Consider the following 19,163-nt stretch of genomic DNA (forward strand, 5'->3'; position numbering starts at 1 on the left):
TTGTCTTCGTCACTAGTAGTCATTAAGCTTTTGGTCACAAGACCAACTCAAATATGACGTCATTCGATAGTTTCCGTAAAAGTGATTTTGAAAAAATGAAATATAACAATGATAGTGTTCCAGAAAAGTTCATTCTTAGTAAACGGATAGGAACCGACCCGAATTACAAACATGAAATAGTGTGGAAGAATGCTATTGGATTTTTGGTGTTGCACCTGTTGGCTATATGGGGGTTTTTAATAATTTTAACGGGAGGTATCACCTTTAAAACATTTTTGTGGAGTAAGTTATTCTTTCATTTTTGAATTTTCGACTTTTTGAAAAAACATAAAAGTTTTGTTTCGTTACAAAATATTTTTATGTCGTAAAGCATTAAATAAAGCACCTAACATAACAAAGTTTGACGACCTCTCTAGTGCTGAGTGTCTAGTGGGAGTTTCAATGTTTTCATACTGGCGATCGCGTTAACGTAAACGCGAATTTATATGGAATTGAAACAGTTGTGCAGTAGTGCCACTAGATGGCTCTGTTTTATTTCCTTAGAAATTCGCGTTTACGTTAACGCGATAGTAACAGTATCAAACTGCCACTAGGCCCTCTGTTGAATAGTTATTTATGTCACTTTCTGTCACATATTGCAGCAAGAACGCTTTTTAACGTCCGTTAAAAAAACTTTCATGCGAATGAGAGAGATTCGTATGTTTATAATAATTTATGTAATCGTTTTATTTTTATTGTCTACAGTTCTGTTAACGGCATTCTTTTCATCGGAAGGTGTGACGATTGGTGCTCACAGACTTTTCGCTCACAATACATTTACAGCAACTCCTGTTTTAAAGTTTTTTCTTATAGTGGGTCAGACAATGGCTGGACAGGTAATATTATGGTGTTTTCTAACTTCATTTTCTAAGTTTCCAGGCTAAAATAATGTAGCTTTTTGAAAAAATTCTGATGTCTTAAATCCTTATTATTAGTAGTTATACGATTTTCATAACATATATATAACTAATATTATATAGAGATAACGTTTATGGTGTTATGGGGCTACCTCCTACAATTCTCTCTTTGTTTTTTACACTTCCTGAACACACAACTCGACATTGTAGACGTTTTTTTTGGTATTATTTAAAACTAACATTGAATTGACTATAAATTTTCTCTTTTGAGCGCCTCATTTTTCATGCGTTAGTAACACATCTAGTATTTAATAACATTGCAGCAAATACTTAAAGCAGATCGCAACGTTTTCAAGTAGATAGATTGTATTAATCAGTGTCCACTGATCATTTCTTAATTTCCAACAGAACTCTGTCTTCATTTGGTCTCGCGACCACCGTCTTCATCACCGCTACGCAGACACTGATGGTGACCCTCACAACTCAAAGAGGGGGTTTTTCTTCTGTCATATGGGGTGGTTAATGATGAAGAAACATCCATACGTCCTCGGCTTGGGAAAGAGAATAGACATGAGCGACTTGCAAGCTGACTGGATGGTTATGTTACAGAAAAAGTATGACTCACTTTTAACTCCTAATATTTAAACCTATAATATTAATAGTATAGACATGGCAGTTAAGGACCTGCCAATGCATAAAGCCGGATTTATATTTGTCTGACGTGTCGTGTCTTGACGCATACAAAATGTATGATACCGATTCTGTTCTGATGCGTCACGACACGACACGTCAGACAAATATAAGTCCGGCTTTATGCATTGGCAGGTCCTTAACTGCCATAATAATTTTTATGCTGTTTTCAGGTACTACTACTACTTATACTTTGTATTCGCCGTATTCATTCCCGTGTTCGTGCCATGCTATTATTTCGGGGAGACGTTGAGGACCAGTTTACTGACTTGTTACCTCTTCCGGTATGTGGCTCAATTGAATGGCACATGGCTCGTTAACAGTGCTGCACATCTTTATGGCACGAGACCCTATGACAAGTAAGTAAATGTACTTTTATTCGACGGCTGTGTGGCCCAAGCGAATCGCAGGGATTCGCTGGATGCAGGTGGCTCAGTATCGTGATGTTTGGAAGTCCCTACAAAAGGCATATGTCTTGCAGTGGACGTCCATCGGCTGATATGATGATGATGATGATGATGATGTGTGGCCCAGTGTGCAGCGACTATTCTTCTATTCTATTTCTTGCATCCATGGCGTGGGTTCAATTTCCACAACTGGAAAATAATTGTCTAATGAACATGAGTGTTTTCCAGTACCTAGGTGTGTTACATTATTTAAGTATGTATTTATATCTCAATAGCGGACATCCCCGACGTCGTCGGCGTGAAATTTAAGTTTTCGCAAATCCTTCGGGATCCATGGATTTTTCCGGTATGAAAAATAGCTTATGTGTTAATCCAGAGTAAATTCTATTTCCATTCCAAATTTCAACCAAATCGGTTCAGTAGTTGCGGCGTTAAAGAGTAACAAACATCCACACAAACTTTTGCATTTATAATATTAGTAGGATTTTTATTCAAGTTTTCTCATTTGTACATTTCAGAAAACTGCAGCCAGTAGAGTCTTGGTTTGTCTCGTTTATCAGCCTTGGCGAAGGATGGCATAACTACCATCACGCTTTCCCATGGGACTACAAAGCTGCTGAGCTCAGCATGCATTTCAACCAGTCAGCAAGCTTTATTAGGTTCTTCGAAAAAGTTGGGCTTGCTTCAGATCTCAAATCTGCTTCACCGGAAATGGTAAGAACTAAAAACCTCTTATAGTAATTTCAAGTTTAGTAACTATAATATAGTGCAGAAGGCAACGGGAAACCACTGCACTATTTTCCCTAGTCGTCAGTATGGAAGTCTCAGAGAGTGGACCGGGATCGCGAGCGCCGCACAATTATTTCGCCTCGCGAAGGATTGAGACGAGTTCAAGAAACTGACTACCAACCTTCGCTAGTCGGAGAGGCACCTTAAGAAGAAGAAGAACTATAATCAGCTATTTTTCTTGTGGATTTACAATACCTTTTGTTTCATACGCATTCATTTTGTCTTTTTTGATTGGTTGTCTAGAAGAGATCGCTGATTTGTACATTCGTTTTTAAGATTATTTCTTGTCTGTTTTAATTTATCTTTTTATTTATGGTGTACAATAATGAATATTTTATTCATTCATTCAATCCTATACTATGAAAGTTTCGAAACTTCCTTCCAAATTATGTTTTGCCAGATTCTTATTGCCATCCTAATTAAACTAACTAAGACTAAACTTAGACGGGAATATTGGTAATATTATAAAAATGATAGATATAGTAATTGAAAAAATGTCTAGTAAGGATTTGTTTCCATAAGCTATGAGTGATTGGTGTCACAGATAAAATTATTTCTTATTTTTAGGTAAAAAGAAGAGCTATGAAAACAGGTGATGGAACACATTACGAACTGGGCAATGATAAAGATCGGAATGCAGTAACAGCTGTAGGATTTTTGCATCCTCTGAATCCGTCATACAATGTAGTATACTCAGCACCTGACGCCGTGCTAGAAGATAAAGGACTACCTTTGTACCATGAGAATGATGTATTTGATCCAAACGTAGTAAAAAGGAAAACTGGCGCTGCATAAATAGCTAGGCCTGTAGCCATGTGGCACGCCGATTCTCTTTCTACAAACGCTTACGCTTCGAAAACTACTAAAAAAATCATGGGAATGACATTCACTATCGACAGGTCGCGTGATCAAGTTCTCTTTTTTTTATTCTCTACAATTTAGCCCTAGACTACAATCTCACTTGATGGTAAGTGATGATGCAATCTATGATGGAAACGGCTAACTTGTTAGGAGCAAGATGAAAAGCCATACCCCTTTCTGTTTCTACAAGACATCGTACCGGAACGCTAAATCGCTTAGCGGTGCGTCTTAGCCGGTAGGGTGGTAACTAGCCACGGCCGAAGTCTCCCACTAGCCAGACCTGAACCAATTAAGAAAACCTCAAACAGCCCAGCCGGGGATCGAGTCCTGGACCATGGTTATCCACTTAATCATGGTTAAATCCACTCGCATGCTACTGCGCCACGGAGGTCGTCAAAATGTCGATTAGATCTGTCATTCCCATACATTTAGTTTTTAGAGCGTTAGCGTTTGTAGAATCGACGTTCCACATGGCTAAGGCCTGATGGCTTAAGGACTTTAGTTGCATGTATATATTGAATGTATGTAAGAATGTGATGATTAAAATGTGAATGAGAGATTAATTTCGATGTCTAATGTATTTTGGGAAATGAACAACATGATCTATTTATAAGTAATTAGTGATTGCAGACAATAAAAGAGAAAACCGTGATAGCTAAGTGGATATAACCTCTGTCTTCGATTCGAAGGGTGTTGGTTCGAATTTTCATTTTCGGTTCAGTTGTGTGCATTTTAAGTAATTAAATTTCACTAGTCTCAAACGGTGAAGGAAAACATCGTTTTCACAACAAAAATTTTCTAAATTCTCTACGTGTGTGAAGTCTGCCACATTGAATCAGCATGGTGGATTATTGTCCTAACCTCTCTCATTCTGAGAGGAGACTCGTGCTCAACAGTGAGACGAAAATGGGTTGCTAATGATGATGATGATGATGATGATTGTAAACAAACTAGATAATTTAAGTTATATTTACGTTTAAACAATTAAGTACTTAAATAATGAAGGCGCTATTTATGTAAGTAAACTTTAATGTACTATTTAATAACAATAAAATATTGTAATACTTGTATAATAACTTGCATTTTATTATTTATTCTTTATTCCTTTTGAATCAAACTAAATAAACTACATTATTAATTCTACATTAGTCAGTGCAGAAACAACCGTGGCGTGCATTTTGTTTGATCCAGTTCAAGTATTTGGTGACTCTAGTGTAGACTCCCGGATATCCTCGTCTACCACAGCCAATACCCCATGAAACAACACCTGCAAAACCAAACAAAAATAATATGATATATTATAATAATATTATGATATAATCTTATAATATATATGCTTTTTTTATTCTTTACAAGTTAGCCCTTGACTACAATGATTACAATAATAGTAAGTGATGACTGATGATGCAATCTAAGATGGAAGCGAGCTATATTTTTTTCAAAGAATATTTGCCATATTTTTTATTATATGACCAATATTCCCATTCCCATCCAACTAGTCGGCAAAGACTGTGCTAGGGGTGGGTACGACAATAGACCAACGGGGTGAGGATTGAACCACCACCCCTCGGTAAAGAATCCAACCGCTCTTACCGTTGAGATATTGAGGCTTATTGTTAGGAGTAGGATGAAAATCCACACCCTTTTCGGTTTCTACACGACATCGTACCAGAACGCTAAATCGTTTGGCAGTATGTTTTTGCCGGTAGGGTGGTAGCTAGCCACGACCGGCCAGACCTAGACCAATTAAGAAAACCTCAATCGGCCCAGTCGGGCTTCGAACCCAGGACCTCCGTCTTGTAAAACCACCGCGCATACTATTGCGCCACAGAGGCTTCAAAGTTAATTATTATATACTTACTTATGAGTTTTTTTAATAAATATCTTACCTAATAATTCGTAGCGCTTGTCACCCCTTTCTGCTGATAATGGTCCACCACTATCACCCTACGATAAAAGAATAGAAAAAATACATATTAGTATCTCGTAGTTATATATAGTAGCTCGTTGTATAACGAGCTTAACAATCTTGATAATTTCACCAATGGTGCAAATATCAAGACCAAGATGGTGTACAATTCACTAGTGAAAAAAGAAAAATATACTTAAGTTTAAATTTGTGTAGAATTACAGAATTTAATCTTTAAGGAAAAAGTTATTTCATTTGAAATTATGAAGGCTGCAAGAATTCATTTCTAAACATTTGTAAAAAATGGATCCCAAGAAATTCTACATGAAAATGACAATAGAAGTTTGTGATTTAAAATAAGAGTTCATTAAAGTTTAAGTTTTGGATATATACTCGTACCTACCAATAGTAGTTAAAGTGTCATTTAGATCAAATGATTAAGCACATTTCTCCCACGTAAGTAGTTACCTTTCCCCCTGGAGTGCGTGGATAAAAACATTTGTTACTCGCAGATAATATTGTTTGCCATTGATGAAATAATTTTAAAAATCGATCTAGTACTTTTCTAGCCTATTCACTATAAAGAAACAAAAAAAGTATTTTCTCTTTATACTCTTAGATTAGATTACCTGGCAGGTATCCTTAGCCCCCACTTCAGGATAGCCAGCACAGAGCATGTCATCTACTATCATAGTCGGCTCATACTTGGTCTTCCTACATTGGGCGTTGCTTAGAACCGGTAATTCTACATCCAGTAGATTACAGGAATGATTCCTCTGTTCCCCCATTGATCCCCAACCCACTGCTATGGCTCTTACTCCTGCGTATTGGTTGACTGGAAGAATAAAAAAAATCAAGAAGCTTCAATTTTTTTACCTTAGATAATATTTTTTTATATACACATCATTTAAAGTATGTTTTAGAAGTGGCAAAAACCCTAAAGGCGGTTCTTTGATCACTTAAATATCAGCTTAATTGGCAAATTTTTATCTTGCAAATCCTGCAAATCCTAGACTTGCAAAATTTTTTTTCTGAGAGAATTTTTTCTGAGATTTTTGACTGAGTTGAGAACAAGTGTGAGGTCCTCGGTTTGATTTCCAGCTCGGGTCAGCTTAGGATTTTATAATTTCTAATTTGACTCAGGTCTGATCTGGTGGTAGGCATCGGCCGTGGCTAGTTACCACCCGACCGGCAAAGACCCTACGTTATATCGCTTGGCGATACGTCAAACGATTTAACGTTCCGATGCAATATCGCGTAGAAATCTTCAGAGATATGGGAAGAAGGAAGAAAGAGTGTAAACAGGAGTTATTTGAGCTAGTACCACCGTCACGTTTTTACCATCGCACTGCAAGACACTGGGTCGGTTTTCATCGCTAATTCATTGACATCCCCAGTACTCATACGAATTATTTGCCTCTTCGTTTCATATTCGCATAGCTAGGGTATGGAACTCTCTCCCGAAGTCAGTGTTTCCTAATTCTTACAACCTGGGCATCTTTAAGAAGAGAGTGAAAAGCAATCTTTTAAGCAAGCGCGTTCCACATGAGGCCACATCTACACTTACCATCAGGTGAGTAAAAACTCGTATTTACCTCTTCCAAGTAAGCCCGTTTCCAATTTGGACTACACTTAACATCAGATGAGATCGCAGTCAAGGGCTAACTTGATTTAACTTACCATCATTATGAGGCAGGCACACCGGTTTAATAGTATCAGATATCGGCACTCTTTCATTGAGTTTCAACACTGCTATATCGTCTCTGAATGTCAGGTACGTGAAATTATGGGCCACGGCGTTCACCACGTAGCGGGTCTCAGGTCTATGGGTCTTATTGCATCTGTTGTGTTCACCTAATGTCACCTTTATCATAAACCACATTAGTCTGAAAGAATAACTTAATTTCAGAAAAGTACCAACATGTGCCAATGTAGATTTTTACTTGAACTGTATCAATATGTACATAAAAAGTATAACTAAAATTGAAGTGTCTGTCTGTGGTTTTAAAATGTGTTACATCAAGTTCTTATAGTTAGTTGACACCTTTCAAGGAAGCTTTTTTTAAAATTATTGTCTGGCTGTCTGTTTGTTCGGGCTAATCATTGGAACGGCTAACGGATTTTAATGGGACTTTCACTGGAAAATATACGAGGTTCTTGAGCAACATAAAGATTACTTTAGTCCACTCAAAGTTCCCGAGGGATTTGTGGAAAACTAAATTTCACGTATGCGTGAAATTAACCCCTCCCAGGGTGTTCAACAGTGAGCCGAATACTGGTTGTTAAAGATGATGAGTGAGAATCATAAGTTTAGGTTATCGCGAACAGACAAACGGACAGACAGACAAATAAAATAAATAGTTACCCTTTGACACAGTGCGCTGCAGTCAAGACGTATCTATCGTTAATGAGCATTCCTCCACAGTAGAACTTGTTGAAGTATGTCAGCCGCGCCACCCAGGGGAACTCGTTGACTGCAGTCTCCACACCTCCCACTATCCTGGAGGCTTCGTTGCGCTCTCCGCAACCTTCGACATACGAAATACACATGGAGGATATATTTTAGTGCACAAGTGTGTACGTAAACGCTGACATAAAGCAATTCCTTCTCTATGAAACTAATTGTCTCAAGGAATTTTAACTGACGGGATAGTCGCACGGATATCTTAACTCTTATTGGTAAAGCGATATTTCTCTTAAAACAGGAATGCATTATAACCAGAGAAACGTTAGCTGATTCGGAGAACGATTACAACTCAAAATTGGCGAAGTGCATAGTGCCAATTTAGCACTAACAGAGGAAGAAGAACAAGCGTAATTTACTCTCTGTAGCTGGTTTTCGATTTGATTTGGTTTTCGAATTTATTGAATCTAAATTCTTGCAAAAAATGCTTAAATGATAATTCGCGGCTAAAAAGTAATTAAATAATATTATTAAAATTAAATCAACCAATTTATTTGTAATTTTAGAAAAAGATCCATAACATAATATTATGGATTTTTTTCTAAAATAATCCCTACCGACTAATAATCCCAACCTAATTTAAATACGAGATATCATAATTGAGTTAATTACCTATACTAATTAATAAATCTGTTTGAATAATGTAGGTACCTAGTGCCAGTCACTAAAAATAGTTCGTAAAGTACGGCAAGTTAATCTCTAATTCCATTAAGATGCTGTTATAAATACTTACGACAACTGCATTTATTGATATCCTCTGATAACAATTCTTCAGGTATGGCTTCAGAAACGATATCTGCGGCGCTAACACTAACTGTATCTTCCATGGTGGTGACATTCTCTTCGGCCTTGACCTTAACATAAATGATATACTCGTGACACGCAAAAATGTTCTGTGTAACACGGTCATAAAAAAAAGTTGCACATCCCTGTATAAAAAATAAACTCGAACTTTGAACAATAACTTAAAATACTTCTCGTCAGTGAAATTCTGGGAGCGAAATTAAAATTGTTATTTGCCGTTTAAATAATATATCGTATAGATATATAAACTAAACTTATAATGTGTACAGATACAGACACAAACATTCATACTGTGCTTGCATTGTTTCCGCATAGTATCAATGGAAATTAAAAAGAAAGTAACAATAAAAATGAAAAGTAAAACTTACTGAATAACATAACAAATGATAGCACAAAACCAACATAAAAATAAAACTGTAATTCCACATGATCGAATCAGCACTTGACGATGTTATTTAATAAGCAAATTGTCGGTGCACCTAACATTGACGCTATCCCTAAGGCGATGGACAAGTAAATACGAGATGAGGCTCCACGGGAATGAGTACATTGCACTCGCAACCACATTATTGCGCGGTGACTATTATTAGGTTGTACTAGTTTTATAACACGAACCCGCTCAATCGTACTTAGAACATTTCCTATTAACCGAGGAAAAGTGGAATTATTTCTTTGTAACTTTAGCTTAAATTGGGAATTTATTAGTTATTATCTTTCTTATTATCGCAATTTAGTTTAGATGATGAAGTCACCTTAAATACTTTATGATTATCTACAAAAACCGACAATTAGAATACTATAGTATTTACGATCAACGTTATTTAATCATGGATCATCCATGATTAAATAACAAACATCCGTACAATATTCGTTAAGTTTCTGAATGTGTCTGCGCAAATTTCTTAATTTTTCATTCCGAGAGAATCCTCTACAAAGTAATAATAAAGAAAACATTCATAAAAAAGGCATGAAATCAGTTATGTCTTTCTATAATTGTATGATTGTCAATTGACTTTTAATACTTTCCCTGCAAATGAGGACCATTACGAGTGTTATCACCGATTTGCATGATACTGTGAGACTAGAAGTTTACTCACTCATCTAAACAACTAAATTAGTATTCTACAAACGTGCTCACATTGTTATATCCAGTATTAACATTCCTATATACCTTTACATTCCTCATAATCATAATATAATAATATGTACTTAGTAGATACATAAAAAATATGTACCATTATTTAAGAAAAAATACTGCTTGGTCTCTTGTATATTTCTTGTATATTAGTTTCTACCTGGCATCGCTATATTGATATATGGCAGATACGAGTATATTTGAGCCAGTAGCCACGGCCGAAGCCTACCATCGAGACCCTGAGTTTTTAAAAACGGTAAATCGAGAATGAAATACAAAACTCAGCGCTACGATATACGACTGTCACCATATAAACATAGAATACGTTTTAATACGTCATTAATCTTGTCTTTTGTGAAAGGATTATTCTTCTGAATAAAAAATTACAATAGTAAAGCGTTTTATTATTACAAAATTAGGCACATTCTTGAAACAGATTAGTCTGACTGTTAATAATCACAGTAGCAGGCGTCAGCTGTGTTGTCCATGATCCAGTCCAAGTATTTAGTGACTCTGACGTAAACGCCCGGATACCCGATCCTTGCACATCCAAAGCCCCAAGATACTATCCCTAGAAAAAAAAATATCTTTATCAGCCTATTTTAGCGGCCCATTACAATGCCAGGCCTCTCTCGTTATAGGAGAAGGGATATGGAGCTTAGACCTACCACACTACTCCAATGCGTCTTGATGAGCTTAGAGAAATAATGTTTGATATTGTAATGATCATGTTAATGATCACTAGGACCGATGGCTTAACGTGCTCTCCGAAGCACGGGGTAACACCACCAACTTTAAAAGTCCGGGCAGAAAATAAAAATAATTAAGCTATTATTCTCGTAATAATTGAAGTTCACCTTCAGGAAGACGAAATTGCTATTTCAATAATTATTATCGATTGCATTTGAAATGTTACGTATGGCATTGATGCATTTTTCAGATTTTTAAAGTCATAATTTAATTTCTTTCCGGTTTTTTACTGATTTGTTATTTATAGTTTACTTAATATGTGATACATCTTTATCTTTAAAGTGGTACGAGCCATGGCCGAACTCTATATTTTTTAGAATCTCAATATTATATGTTTTAATAAGATAGAGCAATAGGAACTTACCAATTAAATCATATGCATGTTCGTTATTTTCTGCAATGAGGGGTCCACCGCTGTCGCCCTGTAAAAATAATAATAGCTTTATTACCTACATTTAAAATTGCCAAAAAATAAAATCAGGTAATGGATAACCGTCTATTTGATTTAAAGTTATATTTTTAACCCGCTATGTTCTGGAATTACTACTAAGTAGATAGATTACAAACATTGATTTTAATTTTCACGGACCAACCAATTAAAAAAGGTTAGTTATAGTTATCTAAACAATTTAATAATTGTAATTATATTATTAGGCCGGGTAAGAATGTTAATTGCATTATCACCCGGCGTAATACAAAATATGAAAGATTCTTACAGTGCAAGCGTCCTTATGAGCGGTGGCAGGGTATCCCGCACACATCATAACGTCTTTGATCTTCGATTTATTGTACTTAGTATTCTGACACTCCTCATTGCTGAGGATCGGTAGTTGCGCCTCCAGTAGCGTACACGACCATTTGCCGGTCTCAGCCATTGCGCCCCAACCCGACACTGTTGCTAGAGTACCCACGTAGAGATTGTAATCTGCGAAAAAGTTAAAAATACACTCTTTTTTTGTTTTATTAAAAGATAGGCTCGCGACTCAGAATATAGAAAACACCAGAAGTCACGTTCAGCTGTTATTATACTTTTTATTTTGTCCAATAATTGAACCTGTATAGCACGTCACACAATAGGACATTTACAGACTGACTAATCGCTTTTTCGTGATATTACACCAAAGAAGAGTAATTTCAACGCGTATGCGCGATCATATCTTTTGGAGTTTTCTGTCTTCTGAAGCTCTTTCTCGCTTTTAACGTACAAAAACGTGACGTTAACAAATTATGCTCGATGGAAAACAATAATGCGTCCTAAGTCACAGAAAACATATGCCTAAGTTGGAGTACGCTTACCTAAATGAGAACACTCACTTACCGTATGGATCAAAATCTTGCAACAGCTGGACATACCTCATTTTATGAAGACTGCAAGTTTGTCAGCCTATGCTCCTACCAAAAGCATTAGCCAGTTCCGGAGCACAGTTTACACTCCAGAACCGGCTACCGCTTTCGGTAGTTTCGGAAGATAACTTCAAAATAAAGCACATTTCTATCGATACCTGAGGTCTCTACTAATAATCAAACTTGTCTTTTCAAGTCTGAATAAGATTTAATTAACTTAAAATAAACGAATGTTGATTTTTGCTCTGAGGGCCTAGTGGCAGTTTGATACTGTTACTATCGCGTTATCGTAAACGCGAATTTCTAATTAATTGAAACAGCGCCATCTAGTAGAACTACTGCACAACTGTTTCAATTCCAGATTTTCCTGCCAGATAGGCAGGAAAATCTGACTGAATCTGACAAATGTGAAATTGAAAACGCGATATCGCGTGCAAAGCTGTTAGTATACAAACAAAATTGACAAATCAAATCATAAATACAAAATTGAATTATGAGTATGTTAGTTATGACGTCATTTATATTCGTTTAATTTTTTACTTATTATACTTAGATCTAAAACCTCATATTGTTGCCAATAACATTTGAAAGGCATTATACAACAATACAAAATGTAAAAGGTATCGCATTATCTTTATGACACACAGCGAGATGGTAAAACCCTAAATTTTATCGACCAATAAATTTGGATCGAAATCTTGATAATAATAATATTTTATTTTCTGTAATTGGCCCTCAATTTGTGTTTATTATGAGTAATAATTGGATTTTACACACGATTTACATATTACGAGTATTTTGCCTTACAGTTAATGTTACTGAGAACACCTTTAATGAAAATATAACATCGCTATTTTTATAAATTTCATTTCTGACAATAATTAATACGGTCAACGTCCACACAACGCATAACTGTTATATTTGTCGATTTATTCAACTGTGTACGAAAAAATTCCATAGAATATAACAGCAGATAATCCTATATTCCTATAAGCATGTTATTAATCAACCGAGTTTAAATAAATGAAACTATGGTATGTCAGATTATAAGACATATATAATACGTAAGGTAGAAGAGCCGATGGACGTTGGGGTCCCAAAGTGCTGGAATGGCGACCCCGCACTAGTAAGCGCAGGTCGACCCCCCACCAGGTGGACTGACGACATCAAGCGAGTCACAGGGATTCGCTGGATGCAGGTGGTTCAGTATCGTGATGTTTGGAAGTCCCTACAAAATCCGTCCATCATACAATTATGATGATGATGATGACACTAGGTAGACCGAGGACATCAAACGAGTTGCAGGGAGCCGCTGGATGCTGGCGACTCGAAATCGTTGTGGTTGGAAGTCCACAGTCCTATGTCCAGCAGTGGACGTCCATCGGCTGATAATAATTATGAATGACGATGATGATGATGATGATGATGATGTTACAATGCGGCAAAATTTTGTAAGAAAATTACAATGGGAAACTTTCCATACCAACCTGACTTCGGCAAGCACACAGGCCTGATAGCATAGGAATATTCTATCGGCTTATTGAGTCGCAGCAGTGATATATCGTTGGATAACTCAGTCAGTGTGAAATTGTGGATGTACATCTTCGTGACGTACCGAATCTCCGGTATGTGAGCCTTGTCACATCGGTCATGTTCACCAAACTTCACTCGGAACATGAACCACATGAAACTGAAAAAAATATAACATTACTGAATTCAAGGATTTATGCTGATGCCTAAATAATAACAACTTATACATATTTTTTTCAAGAACTCCAGTAATTCTTAAAAATATACTGTTTATTGATAAAACAATTTTCTAAATCGGTTTAGTAGATTCCAACGACCTCACAAACCCACAAACTGTACCCTTTTATAATATTAGTATAGAAAATATAAAGCCATTTTTATTATAGTCTTAAATATAAAAAAAAACTATACGCATTTTGATGAGACTATCTGAGACTTAGTTTCACATATAAGAATGTGTAAGAATGGTGTAAAGAGACTTCAACGCACATGCAGCTGTCTAAAACGCTGCTTCTACATAACCGTAATATAAATTGGTTTATATCTATAATATCTTCTATATTTATTAAAATAAATATAATTTATGGAAACATTATTATTATTCGTAGTTAAATTCATTAATTTTACATTAAATTTTAATCAAACATAATTTTATGAATCGCTATAAAATATATTTAAACTACACATGACAAAAAAATCTAAATTAATTGTATAAACAAATCATTAATTCACTCGAAAGTTTCCGAACTTGATTTATATCCTTGACTTTCCTGTTTAGGTCAGGTAAATCAGACCCTGAGCTTTTTAGTTAAGGGTCAATATTCACAACAGGCAGAAATCAGAGCAGGAATCAGAATTTGTCGGCCTCCGTGGCGCAGTGGTATGCGCAGTGGACTTACAAGACGGAGGTCCTGGGTTCGATCCCCGGCTGGGCTGATTGAGGTTTTCTTAATTTGTCCAGGTCTGGCTGGTGGGAGGCTTCGGCCGTGGCTAGTTACCACCCTACCGACAAAGACGTACCGCCAAGCGATTTAGCGTTCCGGTACGATGTCGTGTAGAAACCGAAAGGAGTGTGGATTTTCATCCTCCTCCTAACAAGTTAGCCCGCTTCCGTTTTAGACTGCATCATCACTTACCATCAGGTGAGATCGTAGTCAAGGGCTAACTTGTACAGAATAAAAAAAAAATCATTTCGCTCTGTAATTAAGAGTAAATAAGAATTCATATCAAATCGGTCTTTAAATTATTTTAATTTTTTATTATTTTACAATACTAATTTTAAAACGACGAGCATTAAGAAGATGGTTAGTGGTCTTTAAAACAAAAATAGAATAGCACTGAATAAACACTACATAGATTAAAGATTATTATTTATAGAGCCAGGTTCGCGTTATCCAGCTCAAAATTTTATACATATTTTGTTTATAATTTTATGAAATGAGAAAATATATGTAAGTAATACTTTATCTGAGTTTTTCTATATTCACGCAGAAAAGGTTATGAATAAAATTATACGATATCATAAAGAAGTACAGGCCCCTTTAATTCTTATAAGTGAATTTTGTTATTTGACGCTAAGCGTGTTACAGTATAATAACTTCTAAAGGTGTAATCCGAGATTTTATCCAGTCCGTGTAAATGACTACTGGAACCGAATAATATGTTTAACTTGTTATGGTCGTGTTTTAGAGATATCTGCGCAGTTTTTGGTAACACGCAATTCGAGGAGATTCTTGTATTTTTTGGTAGGCAAGGTAGGTAGCGTATGAATTTATAAGGTTTACATATGTATAAAAAATACTTGGTTTTATTTGAATTATAATTATCTATAGACTAGTTTAATGGTTTATTTGAATGTGCCAATCTTTGAAAGTACCAATAGTTTCTGGGTTTGTATTTAGGAAACAATTTATTTAGGACCTCTCTTAGTTATTTTTACTATAAACAACCTTTATAACTATGAGTACTTAACGTGAAATTCAATATTTTCTCTTACAAACAAAAATGCCTTACTAAGTTGAAATATTGAATTTATTTAGGAACTGAAATTAATTTTATTTATGATTCTGATCTGTATTATAATTACCCAAACTTTAAGGTATTCAACCATTATTTTATTAATAAATAATTCACTTCAATGGCTACAAAAATACAAGTACGTACATATTATATCATTGTGAAGTGGCTCTTTCCAGCGGCGACTTAATGCGTAAAATGAAAGGAATGAAATAAACCATATTCTCAGTATGTGGCTGAATTATCACATTTATCTTGTGGAGGCTTTATAGTGGAGTGGTCTTACAATACTAAATAATACCTTTATAAATCGTAAATTTGGACGTTTCGGAGCAACTCCCGCAATTTATGAGTTGAAAACATGATATAGGTGTAGGTAGTCGATATTGGTTTATTTATTGTAATTGAATATTTAGAAAAAATATTCTTTTGTAAAATTTGCAGAGCATACGTACATAATTAGTTGACTAGATCACTAAATAAGACCAAGACCATGTAAGTTTTTTTTAAGTTTACAAAAGTAGAATTATTTATTTTGATTAAAATACGAGGATGAATAACATAATTAAATTTATATGAGATACAAAAGATAAATAGACGAAATTAAATTATTTTTTAAAATATTCCTACTTTTTTTTTCATTCATCTAAATTTAGTAATAAGTTTTTGATTGCACTACATCTTAAAACATTAAGTAATCTTCATTTGGGAAGAGATCTGACAGTTGTAACACAGTCTTTTAAATATTTTAGCTCAAAAAAGAATTTGAATCCTACTAATATTATAAACACGAAAGTTTATATGGATGTTTGTTGCTTTTTAACGCTACAACTACTGAACTGATTTAGCTGAAATTTTAAACGAAGATAGATAATACCCTGGATTAACACATAAGCTACTTTTTATCCCAAAAATTCATGGTTTTCGCGAGATTTGTGAAAAACTGAATTTCACGTGGACAAAGTCTAGTTTCAATATATACCCTTTAACGCAATGCGCTGCCGACAGAACGTATCTATCGTTGATGAGTGACGCGCCGCAGCCAAAGGAGTTGCCGTAGATGAGGCGAGCGATCCATGGGAAGGCATTCACGTCAGCGGTAGAGCCGCCCACCACGCGAGCCTCCTCGTTGCGTTCCCCACAACCTACAAAACAATTCATACAGCTTTACCAAATCTATAATAATAATAAAAATGTGAAAGTAAATCTGTCTGTCACCGTTTAACCACTGGACCGATTTGGATGTGGTATAGACATAAATTGAACTGATCATTAGCGAAAGAAAATATGAGTTCTCAACCTCAACCTATAGTACAAGTTTGTGCGCTGCTTTGCTTTCTATCCTCAATGGCAATGTAGTACCTACTATTATGTAGTGTGAAAAAACTTTATGGTTTTTATACATTACACTCTATGTGTGGTAAATCTCAATGGAAGTCATTGAACTTGGATAAGAAGAAACTATTTTTATGTATTTATTGACCAACGACCAACCCAGTGGATATGATCTCTGCCTCCGACTCCGGAGGGTGTGGGTTTGAATCCGGTCTGGGGCATGCACCTCCAACTTTTCAGTTATTGCACATAACTGAAAAGTTGGAGTTGCATAGAAATTAAATATCACGTGTCTCAAACGGTGAAGGAAAAACATCGTGAGGAAACCCGAGAATTTTCTTAATGCTCTGTGTGTGTGAAGTCTGCCAATCCGTTTTGGACCAGCGTGGTGGACTATTGGACTAATCCCCTCTCATTCTAAGAGGATACTCGAGCTCAGCAGTGAGCCGAATAAGGGTTGATAATTACCAGTGAAAGTAACTTACTACAGTCTCGACATGGAGGCAGCTGATTGACAGTTTCTTGACCATACGCGTAATATTCATCACTCACTCTAAGAAAACTCTAAAACAAATAAAAACACAAATTTTAAAATTGTTACACTTTTTCATAGACGATTACAATTATAAATATAGATATTAATTCCATGACGAAAAGTCCTTTGTTTTACATTAAATCAAAATAGAATTAGAATTTACAGTTTGGAATATTTTTTGAAATGTGTGTTTTTTGATGAAATCAAGAATTTCATAATGTGAGTACATGCCCTTTGCCCATATCTTGATTCTGCAACTGTCAATCAAACTGAAATTAAACCCAAATTAAACCAGTCTAATACTGATATTCATATAAACTCGTATAAAAGAAAGTCGTGTTAATTACACTATTCATAACTCAAGAACAGCTGAACCTATTTGGCTGAAAATTTGTGGAGAGATAGCTAGAACCAGGAGACACACCATGGGATACTCAGGGTAGGGATAGGATTGCACGCAGACGAAGTCGAGGGCGTCCGCTATTTAGTTAATAATGACACTAATTTTACCATTTTAACGGTTCATCTATGATATCTGGGCTACCTGGCAATGTATGAAAAATGATCGTTCTCATTAAAAAATATTTTTTATAAATCCATTATCATGACAGAATGTAATAAAAATAATCATACCTATAAGAAATGATATAAGAAATATTAAATTAGATATTTCATTAAATTACTGCCTCGAAAATTGGCAACACAAAAAATAATTGAACGACCAAGGTAGCGAAGTATGACAAATTAATTCAATTAAAATTATTTACCGATCTAATGTGACAAGACATTAAACGTGTTACCGCTCGGCTAATCAAGATAAATACACGCAATCAATATTTGTGACATTCGCGTAGCAGAAAAAGCTTTGAGGAATAAATTAAATAATCTCCAAGAACTGAGGCAAAAAGGGACAAAAAAATCTTACCTTGCCAAATGAGTCCCCAGCGCTGATAGACACACACAAAATAAAACAAACCAAGTGAGAAAACATTGTCTTTTTACTTGATAGCACTTAAATGATAAATTCACTCATAGGAGGTGGTGCTGAGGGGGCTCCGAATAAGATTCTAATACTAACTTACGCCTTCGCTCTGGACTTAAGAACACGCACCCCAAAAGGTAGCATTTCGTTACTAAAACTCGAAAATTATAGCCGCTATAACCAGTCACGCCTAATCTGGAGGCTATATTTTAAAAGGAATTTATGTCTCTTTTATAGTAAAACTGTAGCAGCGAGTGTTTATTAAAAGCTTTATCTCTTTTAAGGAGCTTTTACAGACAGCGTTTGAGGCGCCGATTAGAGGCTGTATGGTCGAGCATGTTATTTGGCAATGACCTCACGGATCAATGAACTCCAACGTATCTGACTATATGAAAATGATTCTAGTCTAACTTAAGTATTAATTGCTAATGTGAGTCTTATTGACAGGTGTTTTCGACGTGTTGATTTGTTTTATGCACTCTAGTGCCAACGACCACGTGTGTGTACATATTTGAATTTTACGAGTCAGTTATACTATTTCTTTGCCTATGTTTGTCTTTTAACGGTAAATTACAGTTCGTTATTTTGTTTTATTTTATGTTATCTACAAATAAAATCATATTTTCTTTCTCAACCTCTCAGAAAGGTCACTTGGAGGATGGAGGATGCAATTGAATATTTCACTGTCCACTTGTTTTTTTTTCTCTAGCGAAAAT

At 35.5% G+C, this 19,163-nt stretch overlaps 2 protein-coding genes across 2 annotated transcripts; one reads left to right on the top strand and one right to left on the bottom strand.

Annotated features, from left to right (window-relative positions):
* On the top strand, nt 1-4,511 carry LOC128198467 (acyl-CoA desaturase-like). Its single transcript, XM_052884033.1, has 6 exons — nt 1-282; nt 745-875; nt 1,305-1,510; nt 1,760-1,945; nt 2,512-2,707; nt 3,350-4,511. Exons 1-6 carry the CDS (start codon nt 54-56, stop codon nt 3,575-3,577), a joined length of 1,176 nt encoding a protein of 391 aa, XP_052739993.1. The 5' UTR covers nt 1-53; the 3' UTR covers nt 3,578-4,511.
* An 85-nt stretch (nt 4,512-4,596) lies between these two features.
* LOC112057790 (transmembrane protease serine 9-like) lies at nt 4,597-18,781 on the bottom strand. Its single transcript, XM_052884003.1, has 14 exons — nt 18,391-18,781; nt 17,416-17,494; nt 16,578-16,740; nt 13,537-13,739; nt 11,422-11,630; nt 11,070-11,127; nt 10,409-10,526; nt 9,189-9,234; nt 8,750-8,870; nt 7,918-8,080; nt 7,233-7,438; nt 6,182-6,387; nt 5,533-5,590; nt 4,597-4,910 (listed from the first exon to the last, which is right to left on the bottom strand). Exons 1-14 carry the CDS (start codon nt 18,454-18,456, stop codon nt 4,789-4,791), a joined length of 1,818 nt encoding a protein of 605 aa, XP_052739963.1. The 5' UTR covers nt 18,457-18,781; the 3' UTR covers nt 4,597-4,788.
* Between the last annotated feature and the right edge of the window lie 382 nt (nt 18,782-19,163).

This window comes from Bicyclus anynana, chromosome 10 (assembly GCF_947172395.1).
Source record: "Bicyclus anynana chromosome 10, ilBicAnyn1.1, whole genome shotgun sequence".
Lineage (NCBI taxonomy): Eukaryota > Metazoa > Arthropoda > Insecta > Lepidoptera > Nymphalidae > Bicyclus > Bicyclus anynana.